The 18,762-nt window shown below is 33.7% G+C and overlaps 2 protein-coding genes across 3 annotated transcripts; one reads left to right on the top strand and one right to left on the bottom strand.

Moving 5' to 3' along the window:
* Nucleotides 1–2,858: 2,858 nt before the first annotated feature.
* On the bottom strand, nt 2,859–10,897 carry LOC145738782 (uncharacterized). 2 transcript variants are annotated; one of them, XM_081993832.1, is made up of 5 exons: nt 10,361–10,897; nt 8,736–9,012; nt 8,449–8,678; nt 8,198–8,395; nt 2,859–3,961 (listed from the first exon to the last, which is right to left on the bottom strand). In XM_081993832.1, exons 1-5 carry the CDS (start codon nt 10,665–10,667, stop codon nt 3,861–3,863), a joined length of 1,113 nt encoding a protein of 370 aa, XP_081849958.1. In that variant the 5' UTR covers nt 10,668–10,897; the 3' UTR covers nt 2,859–3,860. The 2 variants fall into 2 exon arrangements, with proteins under 2 accessions (XP_081849958.1, XP_081849959.1); XM_081993833.1 differs by having other exon boundaries at nt 8,452–8,678; nt 10,361–10,871.
* Nucleotides 10,898–11,976: 1,079 nt separating this feature from the next.
* Nucleotides 11,977–15,558, top strand: LOC145738829 (solute carrier family 25 member 32). The gene is made up of 5 exons (XM_081993911.1): nt 11,977–12,447; nt 12,509–12,659; nt 12,762–13,014; nt 13,069–13,182; nt 14,658–15,558. Exons 1-5 carry the CDS (start codon nt 12,216–12,218, stop codon nt 14,907–14,909), a joined length of 1,002 nt encoding a protein of 333 aa, XP_081850037.1. The 5' UTR covers nt 11,977–12,215; the 3' UTR covers nt 14,910–15,558.
* The last annotated feature ends 3,204 nt before the right edge of the window (nt 15,559–18,762 follow it).

Here is an 18,762-nt window from a genome sequence, read left to right as displayed (position 1 = left end):
TGACAGTTCAGGTCCGCCTTTGACACAAAGCGACCTGAAGAGAGGGCTCGAACAGCGGCCTCACTGTCTGTGAAGATTTTTATCGATTTCCGTCTAGGGGGGTTTATATTCATCATCTCCCTAGAGCAGATCGCGATGGCGTAGAGTTCAGCCTGCAGGACCGTTGGTGTTTGTCCCAGTCAGACAGACCCCCGCCTTGGCACAGAAAGCCACGGCTCCAGTCTCTTTTGAGGACTTTGAACCGTCCGTAAACCAGCAGATATCTGCTCGGAGTAGGTTTTTAGCCCGTTCTGCCCAGTCCACTCGATGGTACGAGGGTCCTGTAGCAGAAATCAGTGGCAGCCGTGCCCGGCAGAACATCGGAGATCATAGCAAGGGACTCGCAATTTAGAATTTCCGCAAGTGGCGTGACCATCCAAAGACATGCCTGTCTTTGGCTGGAACACAGTTTCTTCGCTACGGTGCTCTGGCGGCTTTGGCCGTACCAGACTATGGCCCCGTAGGTCAGCACAGGTATAATTGTGCTGGTGTAAAGCCAGTATAGCGGCTGGATGCTTTTGCATCTCCAAAGCAGGATTTTAGCTCTGCGGGTTCCAGGTGAGTGTTTTATCTAGAATGACTCCCAGATATTTCACCTGCGCCGCATATGGTATTGTCTTACCAGAGAGAGAGGGCGGTTTAAGAAATTCCATCTTCTGGTAAAGGGTATAATTACTGTTTTGAGCGGATTTACCCTAAGGCACTCCTTCTCGCACCGGCTTGGTGTTACATTGAGGACCTCCTGTACGGTGGGCGAATAGTCGTCGTCCCGGAGTCCTCTAATGAGTATGGCTAGATCGTCAGCATAAGCCTGGACCTCGACTTTCCAAAGAGCAAGGGTGGCCAGCAGATCATCCACCAAGGGACAGCACAGCAAGGGAGATACAACCCGTCACAGGACGGAAGACGACCATATCTCCCTGCAGCTCGGACGTCACAGTCCTTTGCGTTAGCAGAGCCTCGATCCATCCACAAACGTTGGGTTCTGCTTCCCTAGCCTTCTATACAGGGTGGTCCCGTTTTAAATGTCAATAATCCACTATCCGATAGTACCATCAAAAAATAAGTTGACATACATTATGTCATTTTGCTCCTAAGAAAGATACAGTCCTCCAAAATTTATTTGAAAAAATCGTTTTTTTGCTGTAACTGTCAGACCGTTGGAGCAATTTTGATAAAATTTTGAACAAGTACTTATGAAATTAATGCTCATTATGTGATCTGAATGAAGTTTTGTCAAGCTTGTTAAGTGGCGTAGATACAGAAAGATTAATTTTTCCACTATATTTTCTACGCTGACTGGATATTTCACAAAAATGACACTGTTTTAGAAAGAGAGATGATGTATCTGCTGTAAAATTTTTATTCAAAATTCATCAAAGAGTCATATCCGGGCAGCAAAAAATTGTAAAATTTCATTTTATAAAAATAAATCTGCAAGAAGTGGATTCTCCTTCAAAAAATAAGTTGTTATGTTTTTTGTCATTTTATAAAAGACCTCATCCTAGGAGAAATACAGCCCTCTAAATTTCTGAAAAATCGTTGTCTTTTGTTATAATCTCAGACCGTTGAAAGTGAAAACCGATCAAATTTGGTACAAGGACTTGAAATTGATGCTTATTACCGGGTGTTAAAGCCACCTACAAAAAAACCCTTCATTACAATCAATTATCATCCCTTTGTACGAAGTCCAGAGGTATAAAAATTAATGTAGCTCAAAATAAGTGCACCAATTATTTTGTATCTACACGGACAGCTTAGACCAAAGTTACTTTCGTTCAGTAATGAGTATCAGCTTAGTTCAGCAATAATTGAACCAAAGTTGATCTAAATTGCTTCTACGGTCTCAAAACTGCGACAAAAAAACACGATTTTTGAAGCTGAACTTTGGAATGCTGTATCTTCCTGGGAACGAGTTCTTTTAAAAAAGGACAAAATGCATGTCTGCTTATTTTTTGACGGACGAACGACTGACAGTTTATTGATTATAAAACAAACTATACAATTTTTGCCCGCCCAGATGTCAGTTCTTTTTTGGGTTTTTAAACGTAATAACTCAATTATCATTATTCAAATTAGAATGTTAAAAGAAATACTTCATTTTCCAACTTGAACCATACATTTAAAAATTAGTGTAATTTTTGAAAAATGTCCAGTGACAGTAGAAAATAAGAATAGTGCTTGTTCCAAATTTGATCAGAATTGCTCCAATGGTCTAACAATTATGACTAAAAAACTTTTTTAAACTAAAATTTGGGAGGCATTTTTTACAAAAATTACATAATGCATGTAAACTTATTTTTTTGATGGGCTATCGAATGGTGAATTATTGACATTTAAAACTGGACCACCCTGTATATAGAAAGATGCAAAGTGCTATTCTTTACTGTCGAGGGTCTTTTCTGTTTTCTCAACAAGGTTGTTCAAGGCTAGTTCTGTTGATTTGCCCGCTTGGTATGCATATTGGTCGGCATTGAGGGGATTTGGTAGCAGAGCTTTGCCCCTCAATAATTATTAAGGGTAAGTTGAATTGCCGTTATTCTGATGTAAATCTCAAAAGCTGTTTTCTTTTAATTAATTTAAATGGTTAATGTATGGTAATCAACAATAATCAAAGAAAAATTTGCAGAAAAAAAAACTGTTAAGAAAACAGTGACAAAACACAAACTTCTCGAAAAATAAACTTTGAATTTTGAAATATTTTTTAAGGCAGACTCACACTTTTGATAGATTAAAGGCATAACTTACCTGAGTCTGATGATTCTATTTTCTCTACCAAAAATTACAATTTTAGGTCTAAATAAAAATAAAACACTGCATTTAGGTTTTAAATAGATCTGGGTTTTAATAAGACAGTTCCATAGTGACATCTATTAAGAAAAAAAAAACAACAATCCGTAAAACTTAAGAGTTACTTTCATCCGCAAACTCTCACACGCCCAAACATTAATTATAAATCTAACATACATAACACGAACAGCAACTAATTTTTTTTTTGTTTTTCTTTTTTTAAAATAGAACAATACCCCGAGTATCGCTACATATGTTAGCCAATAAATGAAAATAAAAAAGAAAACTGGAAAATTCAAGGAAAGTTTTCAACTAGTAACTTTAACATACAACAATAAATATGCTTATCACAAAAATAACACTAAACTAAAAGAAATGCTATCATTTCCGTATGTTTCCTTGTGTAAAGCACCAAAGAAGTGTCTCTAAATTTGTTTAGTTAAAAAAGAAATAAATTAAATTATATTAACCTGATTATAGTAGGTATTGTAAAACCGTTTGAATGTCAAAAGCACGTCACACAAATTGACTAACGACACCAACTTACGGATATGTTAATTGTATTTCGTTTCAAGAGGAAAATACTTTAAATTTTATTGTACTATAAACAAAGTAATTTTGTTTGCAAAAAAAATTTTAAACGTAACACCAAGAAAATCTTAGACGGATATAAATACTCACGGCTATATACGCTCATAAAAGCTTTTAATAAATAACACTATATACATTGAAGAAATTAAATAAGTTTTTTATTTAAGAGGCGAAATACGATGCGCAAAAACATGCCTCACAGTCTATTTATAATACTGAACTGCGCATCATACTTTTCCAGACTTAAAACTGTACAGCTGTAAGTAGCTGGCTAATGGCGTTTTTGATTGGTATTTTTAGTGTTAAACAAGTGTATTCCAAACTTGTTCAATGACATTTGTACTAAACTTTCCAATCGAAAACGCCATAAGATTTAAATAGGTGTCAAATTTCTCACAAACATAGAACATCTATAATATATTGACGGGCAAATCATAAGGTTAAATTCTGTAACTGTAATTGTTGGAGACCAGTCCGTTTTTCAACTCTACTAACGCCATAGCCCCTTGTATTTCGTCGTTCGATATCTCCTTACTTTTTCCTAAAAATAAAAATATGTTAAACTATGCTGTCAGATCAAAATTAACGGAGTTAATTAGAAAAAAACAAACATTTCCAGAGATATATCATAAATTGCACCAAACTGGTTCTCAGTGCGTTTAAAGGCACTATTTCAAATGAGACATAATATATATTATTACGTCATCCAACTCAGTTTATCATGGTCTATTTTCGAGCATAATGTGTTATATAATGCATTATTTCAAATGGGACACTTCGTATATTATTACGTCATTCGAATCAGCTTGTCATAGTCTATTTTACAGCCTATTATGTGTTATGGCCAAGATATACAGAGTAAAAGTTTCAACAGGAAGACGATGATGTGACAAGGTTTAGGATGACTTTTTTAACATTGAACCAAAAAATGTTTGACTTAACGCCTTAAGATTTTTTTGGTATTTTATTATACCCTGTGCCTGGTAAGTGTATGGCATAATTTCGAGAGCGTCTAGGGGATGTCAAAATAACTCTAGTTTGTCATATGAAATGCATTTCTAAAGCGCTCCCTAACCTAGAGCCACAAAAGGGTGCCGAGCGGTTAATTTTTTTTTTGTTCTAAGTTTTGAACCACCCTGTATAAATTAATGAAATTTTAATATTAAGCCTCATAAAACCATACTATAGCCTATTTAAAAACTAGGAGGAGCGAATAAAAAAGCCTGACATACACAAACAAACGTTACCAAAAAAATTCCCCAGATTTTATTTACCGGTTTATGTGACATTGGCAGTTGGTTGATGTATAATAATAATAATAATAATAATAATAATAATAATAATGTTTCTTTATTTCAAATTACATATTTATAGTACATAAAATGAAATAGCGTCAATAAATCAATAGGTGGATGCTGCTATTACCTATCTTACTGTAATATCCGCAATGCCAACATAAACCAAAAGAAAGGGTTACTCATTACTTACTTAGATCAAATTTCTACCTTGTAGTTTGTTATAATATCCCTGTGTACAATATGGCTCCATTTTAATTAACAATGATTTTAGCTCTTTCTTAAAAAATATTACGTTGGTTTGATTCTTAAGAGACATTGGCAAACTATTATATAACTTAATACAAGAATAATATGGACCGTTTTCAGTTTTTTTCAGGTGGTGAGTTGGTAGAGGCACACTATTAGATCTGGTATTATATTGACGTACTTGGGTCATGTTGAACTTATCTTTATGCTTATGTACAAACATTAAACATTCAAAAATGTACACACCAATTGTTGTTAACACATTTAGTTCTTTAAAAACACCTCTACAGCTAGTTATTGGACTCATTTTCCGTATTATTCGAATAACCCTTTTTTGTATTACAAAAACCTTCTGTATTCTAAAATCACTTCCCCAAAAAATTATTCCGTATCGCAATACAGATTCGAAGTTTGCATGATATATAATTTTTGCACAGTCCAAGCTTACATACTGCGAGATTGTCTTTATTCCGTATGACAAAAACTCATCAAGTGTAATTCCTAGAAACTGCACGTTACTGTTTAGTCTGTAAGTTTCATTATTTACATGTATTGAATCATTAACTGTTAGACGTTTATTTTTTGTTTTAAAAATTGCTAACTTTGGTTTTTCGGTGTTCAGTATTAGCTGATTCTGTTTGAGCCAATTAGAGGTTTGGTGTAAGGCATCCTGAGCCTTGACCACAAGGCCAGGCAGGTCTGAGCCAGATAGTAGAATGTTGGTGTCATCTGCATAGCTCGTTAACATAAATTCTTCTCCCATAACATGTCATTAATATAAATAACAAAAAGAACTGGACCCAAAATGCTTCCCTGAGCAACCCCCGCATTGCTTATACCTATTTCGGATTTTGCCGAATTTATTACCACTCTTTGCGGCCTATTTGACAAATATGATTTGATCCATTCACTTGCTTTTCCCCTTATCCCATATTTTGATAATTTGACTAGCAGATTCTTGTGATTAACACAATCGTATGCCTTGCTCAGATCCAGAAAAATACCCAAAGCAATATCCCCGTGCTCTAAGTGGTCCATAACAGTTTTGATAAATTGAAAGATAGCCGTGTTTGTAGATCTGCCAGTCAAATATCCATGCTGATTGTTTGCCCACAAGCTATTGCAATTCAAGAAATTTAGAATCCTAGTACTCATTACTTTTTCGAATATTTTGGAGAAACTGGGAAGTATAAATATCAGCCTGTAGTTGTTAGGGTCTTCTGTTTGTCCCTTATTTTTGAATAAAGGCTATATGTTGGCAATTTTCAGCTCGTCAGGGAAGATGCCAGCACATAGGTTGATGTATAGGTTAGATAAATACTAAAATTTAACTAACATCAACATAAAAATTGAATGCTAAGCTTGAATTTCCAATAAATACGGTTTTGGCATCCCGGTCTTCATTTAATATTTGTTTGTACATATTCACTATAAAATGCTTTTCTGCAGGATACAAATGGTGTAATTCCATTTGCCTTATCACTTTGGGTGTATATATTATGCAGAATGAATATTCAGGTGTATTATTGAAAATAACTTCTTTGTGATATCAATACACTGCCAAACGAGTTTATACAGACTCAAAAACAACTTTAAACGACACTGAGGCAACGCAAGAAACTTTAGGATGCTAAAGAAACAGGTTGACAGGGATTTGAAAATTCAAATGGTGTTTTTGTTTATTTATCATTTCTGGTGTGTAAATCGTACCGCTAACTGGTCAATAACATTTGACCACTATTGCCAACCTAATTCACAATCCCTCCTCCTAGTGTTTAAATAGACTATACAATAAACATCTTACGCTTTCAGGGTAGTCAGAAACGGACTTGTCACCACACTCGTTGGACCAAAGTTTCATTTTTAAATACCCCACTCATTCTTCTTTAAAAAAGACTCTTTATTTGTTTTGATAAAGGGAACCGTTTTCGAGAAAATTAGATTTTTGTGTAACACGTTTTTGAAATAGTAAATCAGAACATGCTTCAATGAAACACTAGACGTTTTATTCAATTAAAAATACGTTATTAACGAGTACGAGGGAAGACCTGATAGAAAGAATAACAACGCATCATTACAACGAAATTAGACATAATACTGGAAAGAATTGGTGGTTCATGTATTCTGATTTACTATTTCAAAAACGTGTGATAGAAAAATCCAATTTTCTCGAAAACGATTTACTTCTCATCAAAACAAATAAAAAGTATATTTTTTAAAGAAAAAACTGTTTTAAAAATGTGTAAAATGACAAAACTTTGGTCTAATGAGTGTGACGACAAGGTCGTTTCTGACTATACCCTGACGACGTAAGACATTAATTGTACATATGGTTTTATGAGGCTTTATCGTCTACTACAATATTAAAATTCCACTAATTTATACAGGGCGATTCAAAAGTTAAGCTGAATTCATAGTTTGAAATCCGCAAAAAGTAAGAAGTAAGCCAAATTAAAAATAAACAATATACTTGTAGCACTTTCATTCATAGTTATTATATTGTAAACAAAAAAATAAACTGTCAAATAATTTGTAGTCTGTCAGTTTACTAACATAGAATTATGAATTGAAACATTTGAGGAAGGCTACTTCTTACTACTACTGCTTGCTGCATGCCGCTTACTTCTTGCGGAATTAGAACTATGAATTCAGCTTTAGAGCCAAAAAAACTACCCGCCTCCCCTTTGGGGCTCTGTATCTCCGTTAGGGGGTACTTAAAAAAATTATTTCACATGACCTAGGATTATTTTGTCATCTCCTACACGCTCCCAAAATTATGCCATACACTTAACGGACACCCTGTATAGCAAAAATTTCATGGATAGGGTAGAAACTGTTTGTATTTTGCTTCTTCAACTTTACACCACCATAATTAAGTGTTATCATGCGTCAAATCATTAATTTAGTCTATAAAACGGCTACGGAAGAGATAAATACACATTACATTTTGATTACTCAATGTGAAAATGGCGATTTCAAACCAGTTTGAGTCAAATTATCATAAATAAGTTTATAATTTTATCTAGGCGCCAAAGCGCCGTTGTGATGTGAAGAAAACAGGAAGTCTAAATTTGCATCCACAAATTAATTAATCCGTGTTTTATAAACCAGTGTGGCAAGCCTAACTGGCTAAAGTTTAAAATATAAATAAGAAAATTAAGTATTAATATGTACATTAACACAAGAAAAGAATCGATTTTATCAACCAAGTATAAAAAAAAACAATTACTCACCCCCTTGCATACAAACTAAAACGGAAGGTCGTTTCTGGTTTTGGTTTCCAGCATTTCCGGATTCTTCCGTTTCATTGCAAGTCTCTTCACCCCAATTAATAGGGGACGCCAAGTCGGCAGTGTCCCAAATTGGCTTTTGAGTGGCTTCTCGCAGCCACCTTTTTTTAGGTCCTTCTGATGGTTTGGGTAAGGGGGAATCTAAACATATTTGTATTTAGGTTAGGTCCGGGCTGTTTGGAAGGTAAATTTACTACCTGGAATAGCATCAATCTCCGATCCGCCAGACATACTACAAATCGACGTTTCAAATTCGTCGAATTCCGACTTTGGTGAGTTTTCAATGTCGTCATTACTATTACAATAAGAGTAATAGGCCGAACTCCCACTGCTGTGCAAGGACTCTTCCGATTTACAAAACTGTATTGATTTCCTGGGCGTGGTATTCATGTTTTCATTGGATTTTGCGCTACTTTTGGCGCGTCTAAAATGTTGAAACGATAAGTGATTTGGAAGACATTTGAATATGAAAATCACTCACTTATCGTAGTTTTGTAGCCACTGCCGTATTTCTGCGGTATGATTCTCATCATAAGACTTATCAAGATTAGCGTTTAGTTTCGAGCCTAATCGTTTTAACGTAAAATCTGGATGATCCGGGCAATGCCTATTGGCGTGCGTGAAGCGTCTGGAGCATTTTGGTGCTGCACAAATAAACGGTTTTTCTCCAGTGTGAAGTCTTTGATGCGTTTTTAATTGACCAGATTGAGCAAACTTTCTTCCGCATTTTGGAAAGTCACATGAATATGGTTTTTCCCCTAATTTAAGAAAAATACTTTTATGAAAGAATCCTGAACTGAAAAAATAGGAGTTTTAAATCATACAGTCTGTCCAACAGATGCAGTCTGGACAAGGTAACATACCTTTTCCAAAAATATAATACTGGTTTTCAAATGTACTGTTATTAAGGTACAGAATAGGTTCGAAAACTTCCAGGTATACAATTCAAATTGCACTAAAGGAATTTTTACTTGACAAGGCTTTTTACACCTTGCAGGAATTTTTTCCAGGCAACAATAAATGGATCTCAGAATTAAAGTACTTGTTTGATTGTTTAATTGTAATATTAATACTAATCTAACAAACACCATTTCATTTTTTTTTTTAAAAGTGTTCTAATAATACATTACACAATAAGCCTTTTACCTGCTGTATGTTATTGCTAGTCTTTTGACAAAGTTACATGCCTAAAAGGGCTTTATGTGTTATGTAGACACATTTGTAATAAATAAACATCCATCTATTCAAAATGTCTGTCTGTTTTCAAGCTTTTTACACCAAAAATTAAGATTTTTTAAAGAGATCTGATCACTTCAGTTTTATAGTTCTCAATCTAGTTTTAATAACCACTAAGTAAAGTAAGCACTATTTAAATATCACCAATATTAAACACAATTATGTCTTTAAACTAGATACAAATTACACAACAAGAAAAGTTTTTACTGTTAGGGGTTATTTAAAACCAAAAAATTTGAATGGCATGATATTCACTTTTTATAATTATATGCTTTGCTATGTGGTTTTTCTTGAGGTTTCCTACCTATCAAACAATTCTCTTTGGTTTTGGTTATTACATGAACAACCAACAAAGAAACCAAACTGTCTGATTAAGAAAAGGGTAGAAGAGCTTAATAAATAAGGTAATTACATTAGGACTATAATAACTTGCTGTTTGCTGTTAAATAATTTATGCCTGCCTTGTCTATTGGACTAAAGCCTTTACAAGTCATAAACTTTACTTTAGCCTAGGTTAAAACCTCCTTGGAAACCCACCCCATTTTAATGATTTATGACCTGGTACATAATAAGTGTTAAGTACAGTGGTAAATACATAACAGAGAAATTTTGAATAAAACCTGACAAGGACAGCAGAATGGTTCATTTACCCTGAGTATTTCAATGACATTTATTATAACCCTATCAAATAATAGGAATTTAAATAAAACAAGAAAGTCAAGAAACATACAACACATCCTTACACAGCAATCAATCAAAACAAACAATTCAGACACTGTACATTATTCAGTTGCTTAATATATGAAAAACACGATTGAATGACCTAGACATTTAATGGAAATTAATAATTAAAGCCCACAAGCTACTCACCTGTGTGTGTCCTCAAATGAGCTTGAAGAGACTTTTCCCGTGGAAAAACACGATTGCAGTACATGCATTTGATAGAACTAGGAGAGGTAGACCCCTCAAGGATTAAAGTAGTCAATAAATCAGCTCTAGGCCTTCCTCTTCTAGCTTCTCCTGGTGATATTACAGATTTGTCTTGAAGGCTTGGGCTGCTTCCATTCTCCAGCACTCTGTCTTTATCATTGAAACACGCCAAAACCTTCGGAGTCCCGTGTATTTCTTCAATCCCATCTTCCGGAGAGGGTCTATTTCTTTTTGGTGTTGATAACATTACGGGTTTAATTTTTCTTTAGGGGATATTTAAACTAATAATTTAACTTCACACAACACAAACCAAAACAACATGCCGTAACCTGCAACTGTCTACCTAGAGGGCGCTACAAATTGGAGGGAAAATATGGTATTATTAGAATTGTAAATATGTATCAAAAATTTAGCTTATTTTGCAAGCAAACTTTGAATTTTGAAAATATGAGTGATTTGTCATTTTAAATTTACTTTATATAATGTGGCAATCAAAAAACAAAATATACACAATAATTTGGTGAGCAAGGTGGAAGTTAAGGTTATTGTGGTAAGATGGCGCCGCAATTAATGCACATAGAACACTGTAATACACAGATCGGCTATGTTTTCTGAAGTTATTCACAGAAGGCACTGATTAACGCGAATTCTTTTAATTGAAACTACCAAAATTGATTGCATTTTTGATATGGGCACTTAATTATGACTACCCGATATGGAGCTTGGCAGCTTGTGTTGTCGTAACAGAGTGAAAAAGAAAATATCCTAAAGGCCTATGGTAGAAAGAGATAGCAAATATTCTGCGTCGTACCCAATGATCTATTTCTTTCGATTTATTATTTCAGATCAAAACTCGTTATGATCCAAAAATCACGTGATCTCCGTGTGATTTTGTATTCAGTGTGTCATGTGATTTTTAGATCATAAGGCGTTAGGATCCTAAATCATGGGTAGGTAGAAAGAAACAGTTAAGCGTTGCCAATTCTATTAATTCGATGGTAGATATGTTGATTAAAATACTTTCTACTGATATATTAATTTTCATTAAAACTTAAAACGCCTAATCCTAATAGCGCAATTTAATGTATTTCCTATTGTATAGTAGTTTTGCCCTAGGCTTGCTACTTTTTAAAGAAAACGCAAGCAAGTTTAATTCTAATATTCAATTGTTATCCTAAAATTATTTCAGAATTTGAGGGTAAAAAAGTTTTAGGTAAGCGCTATCTTTACAGCAACCTGAGTATTAAAAATTGTATTTTTAGTATCTATTTGTGTTTAACTTGGTTTTTAACAAATTACATCTCCAAAGTTGCGTTCTTGCCACGTGACAAACAGAAACGCCATGATTTTTTCAGTGCCAGACTTTGTTTCCTTTTTTATTTCCGCTTTGTTACAAAAAGTAGAACTGCTGACATAGCTGAACATATTTTTAAATTATATGATATACCAGAAAATGTTTGAATTTTCTAGTATTAAAATAGTTTTTCACGCATTCTATCAATTTTCAACTTTTTGAGTTGGCAACGCTGTGTCAGCTCAGTTTGGCACTTGGCATCTTGGCATTAGTTTGGTTAGTTTTTCTAGACAATGGAGTCATGGTATTCAATAAATATTCTAAGAATTAGTATTTTGAAAACATTTATAACACAAAGGCTGTTGTGTCTATAAAACCATCTCAATCAACCGATCACACGCGAATCCGATACATAGTATGCCTTTCGTGGAAATGCTGCAATATTTATCAGAATTACATAACCTTTAGTTTTGGTGGAATCATACAATCATATTATCTTGTATGTCTACAATAGTGAAAGTAAAAGATAATGTTGATGTGCCATTTCATATCGAATCAAATAACAGTGGTAGTCAACAGCTGACAAATACATCAACCATCATGAAGAACCACTCAAATGGAAACTCAATTCTTAGCCATCTTAAATATCAACATCTTCTGGCTGGAATTTCAGGAGGGGCAATATCTACTTTGATTCTACATCCCTTAGATTTAATGAAAATTCGATTTGCAGGTAAAACATACATTTATATTTATTGTTTTGTTTTGGTTTGTATGAGTATTTTGTGTTACAGTAAATGATGGAAGAACTACTGTTCCACAATATACCAGCCTTTCAAGTGCCTTTTATACAGTTGTAAGACAAGAAGGATTTAAAGGTTTATATAGAGGAGTAGCACCTAATGTATGGGGATCTGGTAGTGCTTGGGGATTTTATTTTTTGTTGTAAGTGCATTATTTTTATACACCTGTTTCCATTGTCATGAGGGTTTTAAATAACCAAATTTGAGCCACTAGTGTGGTATGCAATTCACTTATTGTCTGTAGTTACAATTCCATCAAAAACTGGATTCAAAAGGGAGATAGCCAATATCCATTAGGCCCCACATGGCATATGCTGGCAGCTGCTGAAGCAGGAGTTCTGACACTCTTGGTTACAAACCCAATATGGGTTGTCAAAACTCGTTTATGCTTACAATATGGCATCACAGGATCAACAAATACTGCCACCTGGTACAATGGGATGGCAGATGCCTTAGTTAAAATTTATCAAGCTGAAGGCATGAGGGGTCTCTACAGGGTCAGTCAACCAACAGGGTGGGGGATTTCCAGTTTCCATATCTACTCTTTGTAGGGTTTTGTTCCTGGAATGTTTGGAGTAGTCCATGGAGCTATACAATTCATGACATATGAAGAGATGAAGTCTTCTTATAACAGATCAAGAAAATTGCCTCATGATAATAAGTTGGTAAGTTTTATAGGTCTTCCATGTTGTACTATATACTTTTTTCAAATTTCATTGGTTTATGTTTATACAGAGTGTCCCAATCCCAGGTTTAATGGTTTATTTTACAATTATTGGGTATTAACTGTATAATAACTATGGTTGTTTTGGAATTAAGTTCTCTTTTAAGTTTTTTATTGGATATGCCTAATGACTAATTCAGTTTGAAAGCTCAATAGGTATACAATTTTTGTTTTAGAAGTGAGTAAGGTGATTTCTAGGTTTTCTAGGTGTTTTTTAAATTAACAAGTCTTTGCCTATATGTGTTAGCTTACTTGTCATTTTATCAGTTCAAGACTTTCTTTACAATTAAATAAAACTAAGTATAGGAAATAGGTACAATGTACACTGGTCTATTAGAAGTCCTGTTACAAGTGGTAATAGAGTGTAACATTTAAGAAAGAAGGGGGTTTTGGGATTGATATCTCTAAAAAGTTCTTATCCTCCACATTTATCATTTTACCAAAAACTGCCTGCCTGCCCTTAACTGTGACTTAAAAGATAAATAATTATTCATCTTCAAAAATACTGGAAATCAATCAATTTTATGTGGTAGGCCTATAAGTCAAGGTGAATGTTTATGGAAGAATCATTATCATCAAATTGATTGTTAAAGTGGCACACACATTATTCTAATTGGGAAAGAAAAGCAGCTCAAATGCGATCAAACTTGCCCTCTCAAATTGTTTAAACTTTCTTAGTGTTAAAGGTAATTTGTGTTATCAAATTTTAATTACTTTTTCTCACAAAATGTTCATATAAAGTTTTGGTGTGAAAATGTCATAAATTCCTTGATTTTGTTATAAAAATCAATGTTGTATTAGCTTTCCTAATTTAATTATTATCACGGTCGAATACGTCGTGAAACAATTATCTGAAATTTGCTGTTGTGGTTATCATTTATGCGAAACGAAGCAATAAATTACCCGTTAATCTGTCGTAAATAACTGATTTAAGTAACTGCAAAAGGAAGATAAAAAAAATCACATATTATTTGCAAAAGCCAGCAGATACCAGACTAAACTGCTGCCCTTGCCTACTTGCCAAGAATTAAATGAAATAATCCTTTAACTATCTTGTTTATTAGTTGATTGCAAGCAGTATATTGCTTGTCTTGTATATTTGTATGTAAAACGTTTAGTTATGCAGTCAAGACATATTTTTGAGGTTCTACATTTTTTTGATAAATTCTAAAAAAATATATACACAATCTCAGAAGTTTTCTCTCTGTCTCAGAAGAATCTATTTTACAATACTTCGCTAAAATCCTAAACATTTTTTAGTAAAAAAAACATTTGTGAAATTACTGAATTTACAGTTACAAATGGCATGCCCCTATAAACTTTTCGTATAATCTTTATAACTTACATAACTGGTAAACTTTTCTGATCAAAACTTAGGACAATCTGTTTCAGTGTTGTTATTTTTTTCTCATTTAGGCTACTGGAGAATATTTGGGATTTGCGGCGATTAGCAAACTGATAGCAGCAGCCTCAACTTATCCGTATCAAGTTTTAAGAACGCGTTTGCAAGATCAACATCACCATTACAAAGGGACTTGGGACTGCGTGACGAAAACGTGGAAGTATGAGGGTCCTCGCGGTTTTTACAAAGGATTGGCGCCGTATTTGCTGCATGTGACACCTAATATATGTCTAGTCATGTTAGTTTATGAAAAATTCACTAACTAGTTTAATTTAATTTAGTTTACTTATTTATTTTAGTAGCAGGATATTATTTTTCTAGAGTAATTCACGTTCTCGACACATCATCAAGAAAGTAATATTATCAGAATCTCTGCAATAATAATTTAATTTAACCTTTCAAATTTTTTCACATGCAGCAAAACTTCATCAACAGTAAAGAATTATTGAATACAAAATATTTATGGTATAGAGATAAGAACGGGCCACCTTTATTTGAGTAATTATTGATAACAATTGTTGACTTTGCTAAGACCGATTTTCAACCTCTTTAAATATTTGCTGCAATTGAAGACATTTAGGACAGAGAGTCAAAGTACAATAATATCGTTTTGACCCTCAATATGTATAGGACTCAACTATAAATTGATAAGTAGTTATTTTAAGAGTTTGTTAAAACTATTTTTGAACTACTGTGATTATGGCTTAGCATTTGTTATATGATATTAAAGCATAATGCTGGCGGATTTATGAACTTCTTTAAAATTCACTTAATTATAAGTCTTACAAACTTGATATCAAATCAATTTTTAAAAACGAGATAATCATGCAGTAATAATTAAACCTATATATTCAGACTGTCTTATATCTTTTTTGTCAATCTGTAAATTTTATAATAAATAATTTTTTAGTTGAATATAGTGTTTTATTTGAGGGCTAAGATGTTGGCGCATTATAGTGTAGGAATTAGTAGACATTACTGGGCATTAAATTAGTATTTTGTAATCCTTACTACTAACCAATCAATTTTTATACGTCAATGGAAAGTGTTGCAAATAAACGTTAAATTTCTTGGAAAAATGTTTTTGTAAATGGTAATTTTTCTAAGGGTCAAATTTGCCTGAAACATTGCCCATATCTTAATGGGTTTTGCCTTAACTTGGGCAATGATTTCTTTTTGTACAATTTTGCTACGGCCTTCCAAAAAATATCAGGGCCGTACCTGCCAGATTTTTGTTTCTAAATCTCAAAAAATTATAGTGGTGATAGTCAAGGAAAACATTTACTCAACTTTGGAGCAGCATGGTGGCCAAACGGAAAACCCTATCAACACAAGCGGTCATACTTTTGAAAAGCTCATTTTATTGGCTATCCATTGACATATAAAAGTCTATACAAAGTGTTGCAGATTAACGAGTTATCTTACAAGAGGTGGCAATTATCAATTTAAAGCCCTTGAACCACTTTTTGCCATCCTATACAGTGTGTCCCAAATTGCTTCTACATGTATTGGGATCTCGAAAACGGTAAGAGCTACGGAGTCGGTTAAATGGGGAAAGTTTTAGAGAATTTTATGTGACACCTATTTCCGGTTTCCAAATTAAATTATCTTTCTCCGTTTTCCGGAAAATTGGGAAAACGTCAGAGGCTGCATTTTAAACACTCTTTAACAAAGCCAAAGAGAGTTTTGAAACTAAGACATTATTAAGGCACTTTTTTACGTAGAACACGATGACGTAATTAGAAAAAATCTATCGTCATTGGTTTCCGAGATATGGAGGATATCTTTGTAAATTCTTATGGCCGCTTTCAAGATGGCGTCCTTTTTGAACTTCAATTCAAACAGAACTTAAAGCAGTCATGATGCGCTTCAAAAACGAGCTTAAAACTTAAAATTTGACTTTAAAAAAATATTTACTTTAATTATTGTTCCTGAATAAAATATTGTTTAGACCTGTATTTTGGCGGTAGTGTTTACTAGGGTATTTACAGTCTATCTCATTTTCACTTATTCTGATAAAATAATCAGTCATGTCAATATTTACTACAACTGATTCGAGGTAAACACTTAGTAGTCAAAATTTGTTATTTTAACAAGAATTAGAACCCTATCAATTTGCAGAATTTGGTTTATTTGCAGAATAACACACGGTTTAACGACGATAATAAGTAAGATTGATGTTATTGCAAAAAAGTGATACGGTTATTAAATATTAATTTGCAGTTCTAGATCACCTAACATTGGTGTTAATCGTTGTTTCATTCTAAATTGAGTTTTACTTGGTTTTAATTATAGTTTTGAATTGCAAACGTCGTTGCGAAGACAAAGCAAAGAAGAACACCAGAAAAGATGAAAACTGACGATTATTAGTTGAAGTTTAAAAAATATTTTTATCACTGCACAGTGTCCCCGACAGTGCTCTACTGACTTCGTCCTGCCCTTAAAATATTTCTTCAATTTTTCTTACCTTATTCCACGTTCTTTTCCTGATCTGATGTTAACCTTCTGTTGAATGTATCAACCAAATGCAAATTGCAGAGCCCTAAACGCAAATTCTGTCTTCAGAATAATGTTCAACTCGCAAACAACCCTTATCATGGCTAAGAAGATTAAAGGGTAATGCCGAATGTGCACGGTGAAGAAGGTAGGTTAGTGTGAAAAGCGTATACTACGTGCAATTGTTTATTAGATCCTTTATGAACCGGTTTCGGCCCTTTAGGTCATCATCAGTACTCAAATTTGTCAGACCACCATGCAATCAGTCAAAGACCACATATCTGGGCTGATGAAGGATAGAACTTAAGACGTCCACAAGAATTCACGGACGCAACAGTCAACACATTAACTTAAGTCTAAAATTGCACCTCACACGTAAAACTTACAGATCTATGTTAAAATTTGTTAAGGAGGGTGATAAAAATAAAGTTTGAAAGGTTAAAAAGTTTTAGGGACGGTTCCCAAAATTTTTAAAAATCAAAAACCAAAAAACGCCAGACCCCCCTCAAACTTTTTAACTTTTTAAATTTTTAACTTTATTTTTAGCACCCTCTTTAACAAATTTTAACTTAGATCTGTAAGTTTTACGTGTGAGGTTCAATTTTAGACTAAATTAATGTGTTGACTGTTGCGCCTCTGAATTCTTGTGGACGTCTTAAGTTATATCCTTCATCAGCTCAGATATGTGGTCTTTGACTGATTGCGTGGTGGTCTCCGGTGGATCGGTCTCGTTCTGACAAATTTGAGTGCTGATGATGACCTAAAGGGCCGAAATCGGTTCACAAAGGATCTAAAGCTTTTCACTGAAAATATGTTAAGAAGATAAGCCAGTATTATTATAAATATAATTTTTTTTTTATTGTATTATTATAAATTTTTCACTAAAATGCACAATCATTTGCGGGAATTGTTAACTGACCCCAAAAGTGCTTTACCAAAAACCTTGGAGTCTCAACTGTTGTCTTTTTCTGACTGACTGCCCTCCTATGGTTTACCTGAGCTTTCATATAAAAAATATGCGTCATTTGTTGTTAATAAATTATTTTTAATAATCAACAAAGAGGTGATCCAGATTGCAAAACTATTGATGACTTTAAGTTAAACAAAACCTTGAAAACTGTTTTTTTAGGTGTCTAAAAAGAGAAAGCTTTTTGCATTAGTCCATATGAGGAGTGATTAGTTAGCCATCAATTATTTTGCCAAAAACAGAACTTTATTTTCTGTTTATGCAGGTGTCTAATATTGCAAAATTGTTGTGCAAACCCAAATTAATTTTATATAAACAAAAGCTAATTGTGTTACAAAAAATTGAAAAAGTTCACAAAGATGCATTATTTTAACTTTTATGTGCATTTAATTTTTCAGTGCTTTTATGTGTATTTAACTTTAACATGCATTTCTCAATTAATTTTGTAGTTTTTCAGTACTTTTTTGATAATCACTGTAATTGTGACATGTTGTGTGATACATTTGCGCCGCAACTGACCTATCGTAATTACATTTGTACGAGTGTCTAATGTAAATGGGAGAAATAAGGGAGTAAAAGGGTGCGCAAGAAAATAGCGGGCAGAAAACTGGGACCCGCCAAGCAGGGCTGGAGTGCAATAGAAAATACTTATAAGG

The sequence above is a fragment of the Ips typographus genome, linkage group LG16, assembly GCF_016097725.1.
Source record: "Ips typographus isolate SLU linkage group LG16, UJ_Ityp_2.0, whole genome shotgun sequence".
Lineage (NCBI taxonomy): Eukaryota > Metazoa > Arthropoda > Insecta > Coleoptera > Curculionidae > Ips > Ips typographus.
This window is presented reverse-complemented; position numbering and strand designations above follow the sequence as displayed.